Genomic DNA, 13,251 nt, shown 5'->3' on the forward strand with positions numbered 1-13,251 from the left:
ATGGCCGCCGCTGGGAGCCAGGCAGGCACGCGCGCGCACACACAGGCGCGTGCACATGCCGACCCAAGCCACGCCCACTTTATGAATGAATCAAGAGAATGGAATGGCTAACCTCGGGGGATTTCTTTTGAAAATAGTCACTATGATGCATTTTATCAGCCAGCACGCCCCGTGTTTTGACAGCCCTTTGTTTGTTTGTTTGTTTGTTTGTTTGTTTTTTTAATAAGCAGGGTTACGGAAAAATATATGGAAAATATTTCTATGATGTTTGGGAGGGGGGTGCGGCTTGGGTACAGAGAGAATCCATTAAAATTTCAAGCAGGTCTGGCCAAAAGTTGCCTTGTCAGTGAATAATAAATATAAGGGGGTGGATATGGTCTTCAACTTAGATAGATGAAATTATTTATCTTTGCTCATTTTTTATATCACAAAAACCTGGCAATTGATCAGGGGTATGTAAACTTGTTATAACCATTGTATACTCGTATTAATTATATAGAACAACCAACAAAGAACAACCTATGAATAATGTGCTAATAATCGTCACATATTCTACCATCACATTTGAACAGAGTGCAAATTGTGTGGTAAGAATATGGATAATACAAACAGTGTACAGTTAATACAGTGTAAATATGCATAATATTGATTGCACACGTGTAATATATGTATGACATTATTGAACAATGTCCAGGAAGTACTTATCTCACACACAGTGCAGAGTTGTTGTAAATGAGTCGTAAATGGTATAAAAGACAAAACAACTAGGCTAATTCTAGATTGCCACTGCAAAAACAGAACAACATTGTTTTATATTTTTTCCTGTGATATTTTGCATAATATTGGATATGGGCTTCAAATTGCAGCACTATTTTTGACAACCTTCTTGAATGCAAGTTTGAGGGTGACACCTTGTGATCACAACGTGTCACTGCACTTGGTACGAAGTGTACTGTCCTGTATGTAAACTCTATTACAGTATATTAAGATAATACGTAGTTTTTATTTTAAAAAAAAATTCATTTTCTACTGTGTTTACATTTAATTGCATTGTATTTTATTTTTTGTTATTCAATATTTTTGATTCATTTTATTTATTCTTTTTTCCGATCCAACATTATCCACTATAGGACTGTGTTGTAGTGTTAACGTGCTGTAGGAGGGCTTTTGTACTGTTGTGTAGTACTGAATGTTATGTATACTGTACGGTCATATTGGGACACCTATCTAGTACACGGGTTAGAAAGCATGTAGTTCTTTAATTTTCTTTCAAAATCTTAACAAACTAATAAATACCGACCCCCAGAAAAGTGCATTTTTTCCCACTGTTTTTCTTAACTCTGAAAATTTGGCCCCAAAAAGCCAGTTACTGTCAGCAAAATGGAACTCGGGAACCATAAGAAGGCCCACAGAAAAGTCCTGGAAGCCATAAAGATAGTTTGCCATTTGGTTTAAAGTGGCCATTTTAGGGAGATTTTGGACAAAGATGAACCCGTTCTAGAAATGAGAGGGGCAAGGCTATTTATTTATTTTAAGTTTTCATCAATGGTTGTGGATGGAGCATGGTGGCACAGTTAGGCAACTCACCGTAAAAAGCTAAAGCTTTAGCTTTTATTTTTCTTTCCAAAGCCTACAACCTATAACAAATGAAAGCCACAAAAACAGAATGCATTTGTGTATGGCTTTATTGGCTCAAAACACAAATATAGTTCCGAATGTTAATGGTTTTTGTTTTGAGAATTAAAGTCTACGATGATCACTGTAGAATTAATGATTAAGGGAGCAAGAAGAGACTTGTTGAAGTCAATGTTGATTAAAACAAGATGGGGAACCTTTTTCCAATCAGGGGACATTTGGTGACTTTTTTAAATGAAAAAATAATTCCAGCCGCATCGAAGGTAGCTTGCCCACTCCTGCCTTTAGCTGGAAATCAATGATGGTTTGAATCAGGGGAGCAGCTGGGAAGTCCATGCATATTATCCCAAAGCGCTGGTTCAGGTCGGTCTTGGCCTTCAGGTAGTTGTACAGCTGAGGATTGACACGTTGTGCCACAGCTCTCGGCACGGCAAAGACGCCGGTCCCGCTGCTGTAGGTGAGGAAGATCTGGTCCTTGTTCCCCGTGGGCGCCGCCTCCAGGTGCTTGTAGACGCTCTGCCACTTCTCCTCCACGTGCAGAAGTGTGGGAACCTTCAGGAAGACAATGCCTGCATTACGTTGTATACAGAGGACATTCTTTGCAATTTTGTGTCACCCATTTGTTTGATATACAATGTGCATCATAGCAGTCGGACAAAATCTCCCAAGACGAGTTTGTCTATGAAGGACCCCTGGAAATACTGTAGATCCTAAAATGGTCACATCAAACCAAAATAGCAGACTTCCTGTTTCTTTCCACACATATGGCATATGTAGTAGAACGTTAAATACAACAGAATTGAGGCAGTGATTCTTTTTTTCACAACTTCCTATTCTCTTACAAGGAGCTGAATGGCGAAATGGTTTGCTCTATGAAAGTTTCACACAGCAAGCGTCTTACCTTCCAGTCGTCAGCGATGTCCATGGAGGCATAGCGCATCCCTAAGTCCGGCCCGAGAAAGTCCTGCAGGATGACGAGCTTACCTCGCGCCTGGCCCATGGTGGGCACCAGGCGGCTGTGCCACAACATCTCCCAGCGGGCGTAGCGCCATACGTGCTCCACCACTGCCCCGTAAATATTGTCGGTCTCGCTCAGCTCCTCCTTGATGCGCATCAGCACCGTCTCGCTCGGGTAACTTGCCAAGAAGTCTTGCACACCCTCCAGCACGTGGCCGAAGTGGGCGTGCTGGTAGACCAGCCCGTGGTGGATGGTGAGGTTGCCCTCCACGTGGCGCACGCGCACATCCAGGAAGCGGACGCCGGCACGCAGCTGTGACGCCAGGCTCCACGTCTGGCACTCGGCGTAGACCCCGCCGTGCAGCGCCATGGTGTTATGGGTCCCCGGCATGGTGATCTCGGACAGGGGCCGCTCGTCAGGGATGTTCGCCATCCAGGACGGGTTGAGGAACACCGGCGTGGCCGTGTCGTCGTAGTCTGGTCTCTGGATGGCACCCCAGCCCAAATCGCAGATGCTACCAAACGAGAGAGGCCACATTTTATTCTCAGTTATACTGTAACCCACATGAATAGCCAAAAACTAAGTCGTTATTGTTTATAATTGCCTCAATTAATAGTTTAAACAGTACATATACCACAAACTATGATCCCAAAACACTTGAGCATCATTTCAATCTCACTTTACCCCACTGCCTTTAAAAATAAATGTCTTACAGATTATTTGATTTCCAAAAACTGCTTTGAAAGTACACATGCACTCTACGTAGACTCTTTGTAACTTTCACTAACGACTTTGACATAGATCTCAACATTCATTTACTTTCTTGTCGCAATGACTACTTTCCTATTAGCCAAACCTTTGGCACCGTCTTGTTGAATCTTAGCGCCTTACAGAAAGCGTGCAAATTTTTTTCAACAAATGCCTGAGAATAGGTTCCACAGAAAAAAAACACATACGTGGATTTGTGGACAGCCAACCGTGAATAGGTTGACTGGAGTAGAATGTATAAAGTTTGTCCATTTGGTCAAGCTCTGACCTTGTTTGTGGAGCCTAGTTATTATATGGCAAGTTAATATTTTTCAACACCACGTCACACCTGCACGCAATGATGAAAACTTCATTTTGTGTCACCCATCTGTCTGGTATACGCCTTTAAAATTTGGTCCAATCAGACAAAATCTCTCAAGAGAATTTGTCTCTGAAGGACATATAGAAATGACCAAAATAACACTAAAATGGACATTTAAAACAAAATGGTAGACTTCCTATGTATGTTCGATTTTTGACACATTTTGTGGATCTACTCAAGATAAACATTGCTACCAATTTCCATGTTACTAAGTGAAACAGTCTCCAGGGGAAGAATATTTCAAGAAATTATCTAGTTTTATGAACAATTTGCAAACTTCACAAACATGTTGCATTCATATGCAATGATGTCAAATGTTTCCCAATTTAGAGTTGTCCATTTGTGTAGAATATGCAGTTCAAATTTGATAGCGATCCGAAAAAAAAACCTCTCCAAAATGTCTGACTACTTGTTTCTTCATGGGCATGGCTTCTTGAGGCTTTGTGTGCGTGTGTGTGTGTGTGTGTGTCTTCTCAAATCAACTGGCTTCAGGTGCTGAATTTTCAAAGAATTACAGGCAGGGGGAGCTACCGAGTCATTTCTTGAGCCTGACACCAGTGAACCCGACCACGGACTTTTCCCCCACGATAAACAGTATGACTATGGGAAAGTCCTAAAAACGGCAAATGGCCAAAGTAAAAAATAATGACGAGGAAAGGTGCATGTAACTTACAGTATCCCTTAAGGGTCAAAAAGACAAAAGCTGTTAAATTAATAAATTTTAAAACACTCACCCCAGAAGGAGTAGGAGCTTGATGAATTTGCACCACATGGTTCCAAGTGCTGATGACAAGCTTATCCTACAGTTGACGAACTGAATAAAAAACATAAACATGAAATACAACACGAAATAAATAATCAAAATGATACATTTTTTATTGATACATTGATTAAAAAAAAGTTAAACGTCATGAAATATAGAAATCTGTGTAATGCTTTATGTTAATACACAAAAACGCCATAGACGGGCTAACAAATTGCATCAATGTTGCAGTGTTATAACCATTAAGCAATGGCTATTTGAATACAAACAGTCCAGCAACACATGTAGACAGACAATACTCACAGTCATATAATCTTTATCTTTGGGGAAAAGGACTAATATTACTGCAGGTTACTAAGCAGTCAGAGCGTCTTTGTGTGCATATGCATATACTGCCCCCTGGCGGTAGGGGCGTGCACACCATAAGGAGAACAATGTGGGGCTGGAACGGATTATAGGCGTTTCCCTTCATTTCGATGGGGAAAGATGATTTGAGATATGAGTGTTTTGAGTTATGAGTGTGGTTATGTGTGTGGAACGAATTAAACTTGTAAGTCAAGGAACCTCTGTACATAAGAAATAAAATATGAAAAACATAATTTTCGGACAAAACAATCCTCCATAAGTCAGTAGACATTTCAGTGCTAATCAAATAAACAGAATGATTACGCTGGCAGCCGTGCAACAAATAACAAAAGAGTGAGTTTGGAGCATTATTGACCGATTGGACATTAGTTATTTCTTCATCTTACTTAAAAGATCTTACTTGCCGACAAACCCATATTCAGCACATTTACACCTTTGTGCCTTCCTTCCAGATGAGACGTGCATCATTTTCAAAATGAATTTATGTTACAACGAAACAAAACAGGTGGCGAAACCAGGCTGCCTATGGGAGGCCCTTTCAAAAGCGGGCTTAAGCTTTCTATAAACAGAGTTGCTGTGTCAGACCTGTTGATGGTGATGATGACAATGATGTGATGGGGCTCTTACCTAAAAGCAGGAGAGGTGCTCAACCTCGCTTCAGCCCGGCCGACCAAGTGGACACAGCCACAAGATGTTATTGTGGGAAATAGCATAGCTGAGCAGCTGAGCTCTATAGTGAGGCGAGGGGTCTGTGTGTGTGTGTGTGTGTTTGTGCGTGCGTGCGTGGGTGCGCGCGCACGTGTCCTAATCATCACGCGCTGGGTTTGGGTATTCAGTCGATGTTTGTTCTCATTTGATAGGTTTCTTCAGCGTCACAGTTTGTGTTTGTTGCGACATTCAGCTTGTCCCATCAGAACACCAACTACAGTGGGGCAAAAAAGTATTTAGTCAGCCACCAATTGTGCAAGTTCTCTCACTTAAAAAGATGAGAGAGGGCTGTAATTTTCATCATAGGTATACCTCACCTATGAGGAAAAAAAAATCCAGAAAATCACATTGTCTGATTTTTAAAGAATTTATTAGAAAATTATGGTGGGAAATAAGTATTCGGTCACCTACAAACAAACAAGATTTCTGGCTCTCCCAGTCCTATAACTTTTAAGAGGCTCCTCTGTCCTCCACTCATTACCAGTATTAATGGCACATGTTTGAACTCTTTATCAGTATAAAAGACTCTCCACAACCTCAAACAGTCACACTCCAAACTCCACTATGGCCAAGACCAAAGAGCTGTCAAAGGACACCAGAAACAAAATTGTATACCTGCACCGGGCTGGGAAGACTGAATCTGCAATAGTTAAGCAGCTTGGTGTGAAGAAATCAACTGTGGGAGCAATTATTAGAAAATGGAAGACATACAAAACCACTGATAATCTCCTTCGATCTCACCCCGCGGAGTCAAAATGATCACAAGAACGGTGAGCAAAAATCCCAGAACCACACGGGGGGACCTAGTGAATGACCTGCAGAGAGCTGGGACCAAAGTAAAAAAGGCCATCAGTAACACAACACACCACCAGCGACTCAAATCCTGCGGTGCCAGACGTGTCCCTCTGCCAGTACATGTCCAGGCCCGTCTGAAGTTTGCTAGAGAGCATTTGGATGATCCAGAAGAGGATTGGGAGATTGTCAGATGAAACCAATATAGAACTTTTTGGTAAAAACTCAACTTGTCGAGTTTGGAAGATAAAGAATGCCGAGTTGCATCCAAAGAACACTATACCTACTGTGAAGCATGGGGGTGGAAACATCATGCTTTGGGGCTGTTTTTCTCCAAAGGGACCAGGACGACTGATCCGTGTAAAGGAAATAATGAATGGGGCCATGTATCATGAGATTCTGAGTGAAAACCTCCTTCCATCAGCAAGAGCATTGAAGATGAAACGTGGTTGGGTCTTTCAGCATGACAATGATTCCAAACACACCGCCCGGGCAACGAAGGAGTGGCTTCGTAAGAAGCATTTCAAGGTGCTGGAGTGGCCTAGCCAGTCTCCAGATCTCAAACCCATAGAAAATCTTTGGTGGGAGTTGAAAGTCTGTGTTGCCCAGCGACAGCCCCAAAACGTCACTGCTCTAGAGGAGATCTGCATGGAAGAATTGGCCAAAATACCATTTAAGAAGAAGAAGAATCACTTTTTATTGTCATGAACATGCAAGCATGCACACGAAATTTGTTCTCTGCATTTAACCCATCACAGTGAACACATACACATGTTAGTGGAGCACACTGGAGCAGGTGGCAGCTGAAGCGCCCGGGGAGCATTTCGAGGTATCAGTGTCTTGCTCAAGGACACCACAACCGTGAGTCCGGGGGATGTTGGCGGATGGTCCAGTTGGGGTCTTGAACCTAGGTCCCCCACGGTGGCAGGCGATGATCTTATTTCATGTTTTTCTTCAAATTTTACTTCATCACTTATTGATGTAATATGTATCTTTCTAATTTTATAAGAGAGATTTTCAATGAGAATTCCTAGGAAGTGTGTGGTCAGTGTGCATGTGTATGTTCTCCTTGGAAACATGTTCAGATGTGTGATTATTGTTTTATCACTTAAAAAGGAATTCAAACATTGCATAACTGCCTTGTCCTTGTCCAATACTATTTGTTTAGCTGTTGGAGCCGACTGCGTACTCACGGTATGCCCATAAAATAAGACATTCCTTTCAAATAAAAACTGCAAAGTGAAATCAGGTTACCAAAGACTGGCCGTTTCAGATATTAGATATCAAATGCATAGATTATATGGTAGAGAAGAAGGAAGTTGTAAATGTTTACAACTGTTTCAGCCACTGTACTTCAAACTCAGAATTTGAATTGTTTTATTGTGAGTTAAGATGTTGCAAGACGAATCAATAACACTTGTTATTGTGACCTGTCGTCAGCGGCAACATGTAAAATGAGCGGCTTTTGCTTTTTTAAATCCACAGGTGACAGGCGGGTGTGTATGTAGGCTAAAGGGCTTCCTGTCATTGAAATTATTGGATTGAAAAATAAAATCAATGTAAAGCACGGACCATAGAACTAAAACGGAACAATTTAATGTAATCATAATTTTTGTTTTACTATTCACATGCGGTGGAAAGGAAAGACCACCAGGTCTCTGCCTCACTTGCCTACCCTGACCGCAATGAAAATTGACAAAACGCTAACATACAGCAAGACCCTAAGGACTACATACATCATAAAAACATTCAGAAAGCAGCTTGAATACATCACTTGCAATGGTTGATAAGGATTTTACATCATACCCACTATTATAAATGAGAAGTGGTAAAATGCTTACATGGTAAAGTAAGTATGCTAACATATAATAGGATAGCAACCTAAGTACAAAAAGCAGCAAGCCAAGTAATAAGGACTTCACGTACTATTTTCAAAAGAAAATGCCTCTAAATGCTAACATGCTAATAATTTGGATGATATGAGAATGAGAAATGAGAATAAAATGCTAACATGCAAATAGTACGCTAACATACAGCAGGATAGCAACCTGAGTGCAAAAAGAAAAAAAATTAAGGCAGCTTGATATTGACTAACTCTTGTCCTTGATTTAGGTGCAATTACAAACAAGAATTGTTGCAATGCTAAGATGCCAACAATTAGTATGCTAACATATAGCATGGTAGCAACCTCAGTCCGAAAAACTGTAAGGTAGATTGTGAAGGTTTTTAAATTGTGGCCTGTAGTCAGCTACTTTTTTTTGGAATGATAATTGCTAAAATGTTAACTTGTCCTTGCTCATGTTATGGCCTTGACATTGTCTGTGTGAGGATGTTCGTTGGTTATGAATAATAATAAAAACCTGTGTGGCCACCTACTCTGGTTTGCTAGGTGTCAAAGGTCTGTTAACCGAGTGTGTGCGTGTGAAGAGAGCCGTCACCGGCTGGGGTGTGCCGCACTCACGTCAGCCAATCAGCAAAAGGCAGGTGTGAGTCACTTCCTGGTGCCGCTTGCCTTATTTGGCAGGAAGGGGGAAGTCTTTTCCGTAGGCCGGAAAAAGAAAATGGTGGCCATGGTAGACAGGAGGCTTCTGTAGACAGAAAGATAGAAAACGCTTTATCTCTGGTGAGTAAACATGCGCAGCCCAAGATTTGTGTTATTACGGTTGATGTGTTTTGATTGACAGGCAGGGAATATAGCTGAGAATGCTTGTTAGGATAATCAGGAAATGGGAGGGAAGGGGGCTTCTAAGCTACATCAACATCATGTGTTCGACTCAAGTGAAATTCGCTATAGGATGAGCTAAATGACGTTACCATGGTAACACACACTCCCATATTAAATCATGGTGTTATATTTAATTGACAGGGCTGAGACAGGCAGAGTTTACACAAAAGGCTGCGTTTTTTTTTAGTTTTGTCAATGTTTCTCAAATCACAAAATTATGTGCTATACCTATTCAGTATTAGTATGTAAAATAAATGCTGTTGAAGTAAACATTCAATTTTCGATTTCTTTATTTATTTTATAGCGATATACATATAATGATTAACTCCTGAGGTGTATGACTTCGTCGGCAGGGATACACACAATAGAAATCAGGAAATGTGAGTAATAAAATAAAATATTTTAATGCAAAATAAAAATGTGATATGTTAATGCAAAATGTATTATATTATACTTTTATGTATTTTTGTTTTACATGTATAAGTAAATGTAATTTTAGTAATTTTTATTATGCTTTGTTATTGTAGTAACATATGTGTTACTATTTTATCCTATTATACTCTACAAAATTAAGATTAAAATTTAACCAAAAAAAAAAAAGAAAACTAAGCCGGAAAATATACTAAGTACAATTATAATTTGAAGTCATCGTTTAAAAAAAAAAGCATATTTTGAAAAAGAAAAAATCTATACATCTAGTCTTTTTTATTAAATAAAACAATCGTACGAATGTATTGTGACTTTTAAAAAATGAAACAACGGTAGGAATGTATAGTGATTTTTAGAGCTCATTTTGTTATTTTATTCCTTAAATTAATATGATAAACAGATTAGTTAATTTTTTAAATGAGAAAAATCTGAATTTGATTAGCTGTGTCACATGCACTGAGAAACGTGTTCGATGTGTGAGAATGTTTCCTAAAACAAACATCACAGTAGTTTGCAGATGTTTACATTTGTGTGCTTACCGTTTTCCGTTCATGAATTTATTCCTTGAAATGGTATTATACTCCTTTACTTGTTTTATAGGATTTTATGTTAATAAATTATCTACAATGAAGTGATTGATGAATTATATTACAGTCATGTGCTGTAGGGGACATGGGTGGGTAGTAAGCTAACAGTCATAAAGGTGACTTCTTTAAAAAAACAAAAAACTGTTTTTGATGTTTTTTTGTTTTTTTTAATGTTGCTTTTCCTTTATCCTTTGAGTCTTCAATCTCTTGGTGTGGCCATTTTTCTGAGAGGAACAAGATGGCGGACGCCGCCCAGGTGAAGAAAGCAGCTGTCACGGTGCTGACCTACGTGGAGAAGGTATCCTCCTTCGCCTCGTCCATCGACCCCATCTTTGGCATCGTCTCCTCCCTGGTGGGAGTGGCTCGCAAGGGCCTCATGGACGAGGAGGGCCACGAGCTGGACAAGGACTTCCAGGCCATCCACACCAAGCTGGAGAGCATCTCAGAGAAGAACCGGCAGTGCCTGACGCAGATCCGGATTGACGAGGTGAATGAGACCTTTGGCAAGTACGAAGAGTACATCAAGCACCAGTACGCCGCCTTTAACGCCATGGTGGCCCAGATGAAGAAGGACCCGGATAACACGCCGCATTACATGGAGAACTTTGAGCGGATCTACGAGCGGGACAAAATGGACACCGGCCTGGACGTGTACTACCGCGGCGTGATGGGCACCGGCTCGCTCTTCAGCAGGCCCCTGTTGAGAGTGTACCTGGAGAACTGCGACGGAGACCCGGAGATCATGGAGCGCCATTGCTCGCATGTGGCCCACCTCTTCCACATGGGCCTCATCGCCCTAATGGCTTACACCGCGGTCACCGAGGATGACGAGGAGGAGGTGCGCGAAAAGTGGGCTGCCAGGGTGCACGACATTCAGGCAAAGATGCAAGAGGTGCTCAGTCTGTGCAAAGACATGGATCCTGATCCGGCATCCGATGACAACAATCTTGCTTCCTGAATCGGGACCGAGGAGTCTTGACCCACCACACAGCTGTGGACCAATATAAACGCAGACCAATCATCTTATTATACCAAAAGAACACATGTAACCTCAGCTTTGTTTATCTTTGATGTTACTGTATTAAACATGGCATGTTTTTGGTTTTCAACATGTTTGCTATAATCACTTCAAATAAAAATATTGATGAATTGATTTGTTGTAGCTGGCACGGTGGTCGACTGGTTAGCGCATATGCCTTAACTTTCTGGGGACCGGGGTACAAATCCCGGCCCCGTCTCTTTGGAGTTTGCATGTTCTCCCCGTGCCTGGGTGGGTTTTCTCCGGGCACTCCGGTTTCCGCCCACATTCTAAAAACATGCGTGATAGGTTGATTGAAGACTCTAAATTTCCCATAGGTGTGAATGTGAGTGTGAATGGTTGTTTGTTTCTATTTATCCCGCCACCCACCCGAAGATAACTGGGATAGGCTCCAGCAGCCCGTGACCCTAGTGAGGATAAGCGGTAAAGATAATGGATGGATGATTTGTTATATACAGTTACACTATATTGGGTACATCTCCAAATGTGTAATGTAAAGCGATCGTTTTTACAGGACAGTGAATCCCTGTTTATCACAGTGGAATATGTTCCAGACTCACCCACGATAGGTGAAAATCTGCACTATAGAGACAGTATAATTTTTTTAATGTAGTTTTACTGTTCCCACACTTTTTAAACTGTAATTGTTTTTCACCAACAATAAAAAATTGCAGGCATAAAATGTATAGATAATACTCTATGCGTTTTGTATTGTCTGTGTTAGAGATGTGCCTTTGTGAAGACTGGGGGTGGCGAGTGATAAGTGTGTGTGTGTGAGTGTCTGTGGCTGACAATGCAATTTTAAAGCACTTGGGAAGGGTAAAAAAATGTTGGGGTAATGTGTTTAGATGGTCTCTATCACTGGTTTGTATCTAATCTAAGTGGGTCTGGAACGTATTGCCAACGATAAAAAGCGGGTCACTTTAATTGTGGAATTGTATTTACACTTTGAGAAGCACTTTAGATATGTTGTTGTAGTAGCTGGTAACATTTGCCCATATAAAGGCATTAAACCTTTTTCTTATCATTGGTAATTCTAAAATGATGAAAATGTTTATTGTATATTCCATCAATTTTCATATCACTTGTCCTCATTAGGATAGGAACGCCTATCCCAGTTGACTGGGCAAAAGGCAGGGTACACTCTGGATTGGTCGCCAACCAATCTCCAACCATATACAACCATTCACACACACACACACACCTATTGATAATTTTGACATCTTCGATTAACCTAACATACATGCTTTTGGAATGCAAAGCAAAGCAAATTTACTTATATCACGCATTTCATACACAGGGTAACTCAATGAAATAAATAACAGTACAATTAAAATAGCGTACAGTGCAAGAAATACCATTTAAAAGTGGAAATGCTCTAAAAAGCATGAGAAAAAAAGAAGAGTTTTTAACCTGGACTTAAAAACATTCACACTTGGGGCTGACGTCACTTCTGTTGGCAACTTATTCCATTTGTGTGCGGCATAATAGCTAAATGCTGCTTCACCATGTTTGCTTTGGACTCTGCTCCAGTATTTGACCCGAGTCAATCTCAGAGCCCTACTGGGTTTATATACCATTAGCATTTCGTTCATGTATTCGGGACCTAAACCGTTTAGTGATTTATAGACCAGTAGCAGAACTTTAAAATCTATTCTAAAGCTCACTGGAAGCCAGTGTAACGACTTTAGAATTGGAGTAATATAGTCTGACCTCTTTGTTCTGGTCAGAACCCGAGCTGCAACATTCTGAATGAGCTGCAGCTGTTTAATGCTCTTTTTGGGGAGTCCAGTCAGAAGACCATTACAGTAGTCAAGTCTACTTGAGATAAAAGCATGGATGAGCTTCTCCTGGTCTGCTTGACACATGCAAGCCTTCACTCTGGATATGTTCTTCAGGTAGAAGGCAGTTTTAGTAATCGATTTGATATGACTGTTGAAAGTCAGGTCGGAATCGATCAGAACACCAAGGTTTTCGGACTTGGTCTTTTTTTTCTCTCCGAAAATTAGGAAACAAATGGGTAAAAACACTATCGCTACATTCGACACGTGAAGGCATCTTGACAGATGACGTTTAGCCCTACGCAGCTTCAGGCTACCTTAGAGTGCTCTATTGTCCTA

The 13,251-nt window shown here is 40.8% G+C and overlaps 2 protein-coding genes across 4 annotated transcripts; one reads left to right on the forward strand and one right to left on the reverse strand.

Annotated features, from left to right (window-relative positions):
- Positions 1-1,667: 1,667 nt before the first annotated feature.
- On the reverse strand, positions 1,668-8,935 carry si:dkey-266f7.9 (uncharacterized protein LOC100006223 homolog). 2 transcript variants are annotated; one of them, XM_061761208.1, is made up of 4 exons: positions 8,813-8,935; positions 4,457-4,536; positions 2,537-3,107; positions 1,668-2,187 (listed from the first exon to the last, which is right to left on the reverse strand). In XM_061761208.1, exons 2-4 carry the CDS (start codon positions 4,492-4,494, stop codon positions 1,843-1,845), a joined length of 954 nt encoding a protein of 317 aa, XP_061617192.1. In that variant the 5' UTR covers positions 4,495-4,536; positions 8,813-8,935; the 3' UTR covers positions 1,668-1,842. The 2 variants fall into 2 exon arrangements, with proteins under 2 accessions (XP_061617192.1, XP_061617191.1); XM_061761207.1 differs by lacking the exon at positions 8,813-8,935 and adding an exon at positions 5,479-5,937.
- On the forward strand, positions 8,858-11,245 carry rpz2 (rapunzel 2). 2 transcript variants are annotated; one of them, XM_061761210.1, is made up of 2 exons: positions 8,858-8,974; positions 10,324-11,245. In XM_061761210.1, exon 2 carries the CDS (start codon positions 10,331-10,333, stop codon positions 11,048-11,050), a length of 720 nt encoding a protein of 239 aa, XP_061617194.1. In that variant the 5' UTR covers positions 8,858-8,974; positions 10,324-10,330; the 3' UTR covers positions 11,051-11,245. The 2 variants fall into 2 exon arrangements, with proteins under 2 accessions (XP_061617194.1, XP_061617193.1); XM_061761209.1 differs by having other exon boundaries at positions 8,884-8,974; positions 10,289-11,245.
- The last annotated feature ends 2,006 nt before the right edge of the window (positions 11,246-13,251 follow it).

The sequence above is a fragment of the Phyllopteryx taeniolatus genome, chromosome 21 (genome assembly GCF_024500385.1).
Source record: "Phyllopteryx taeniolatus isolate TA_2022b chromosome 21, UOR_Ptae_1.2, whole genome shotgun sequence".
Lineage (NCBI taxonomy): Eukaryota > Metazoa > Chordata > Actinopteri > Syngnathiformes > Syngnathidae > Phyllopteryx > Phyllopteryx taeniolatus.

Excerpts from the sequence above, each read along its gene's own strand:
- si:dkey-266f7.9 (XM_061761208.1), bottom strand. The coding sequence starts at position 4,494 with ATGTGGTGCAAATTCATCAAGCTCCTACTCCTTCTGGG. Across the intron at positions 3,108-4,456 it reads AAGCTCCTACTCCTTCTGGG|CATCTGCGATTTGGGCTGGG; the intron begins GTGAGTGTTTTA and ends CTCGTTTGGTAG. Across the intron at positions 2,188-2,536 it reads ACATCGCTGACGACTGGAAG|GTTCCCACACTTCTGCACGT; the intron begins GTAAGACGCTTG and ends GTCTTCCTGAAG.
- rpz2 (XM_061761210.1), top strand. The coding sequence starts at position 10,331 with ATGGCGGACGCCGCCCAGGTGAAGAAAGCAGCTGTCACGGTGCTGACC.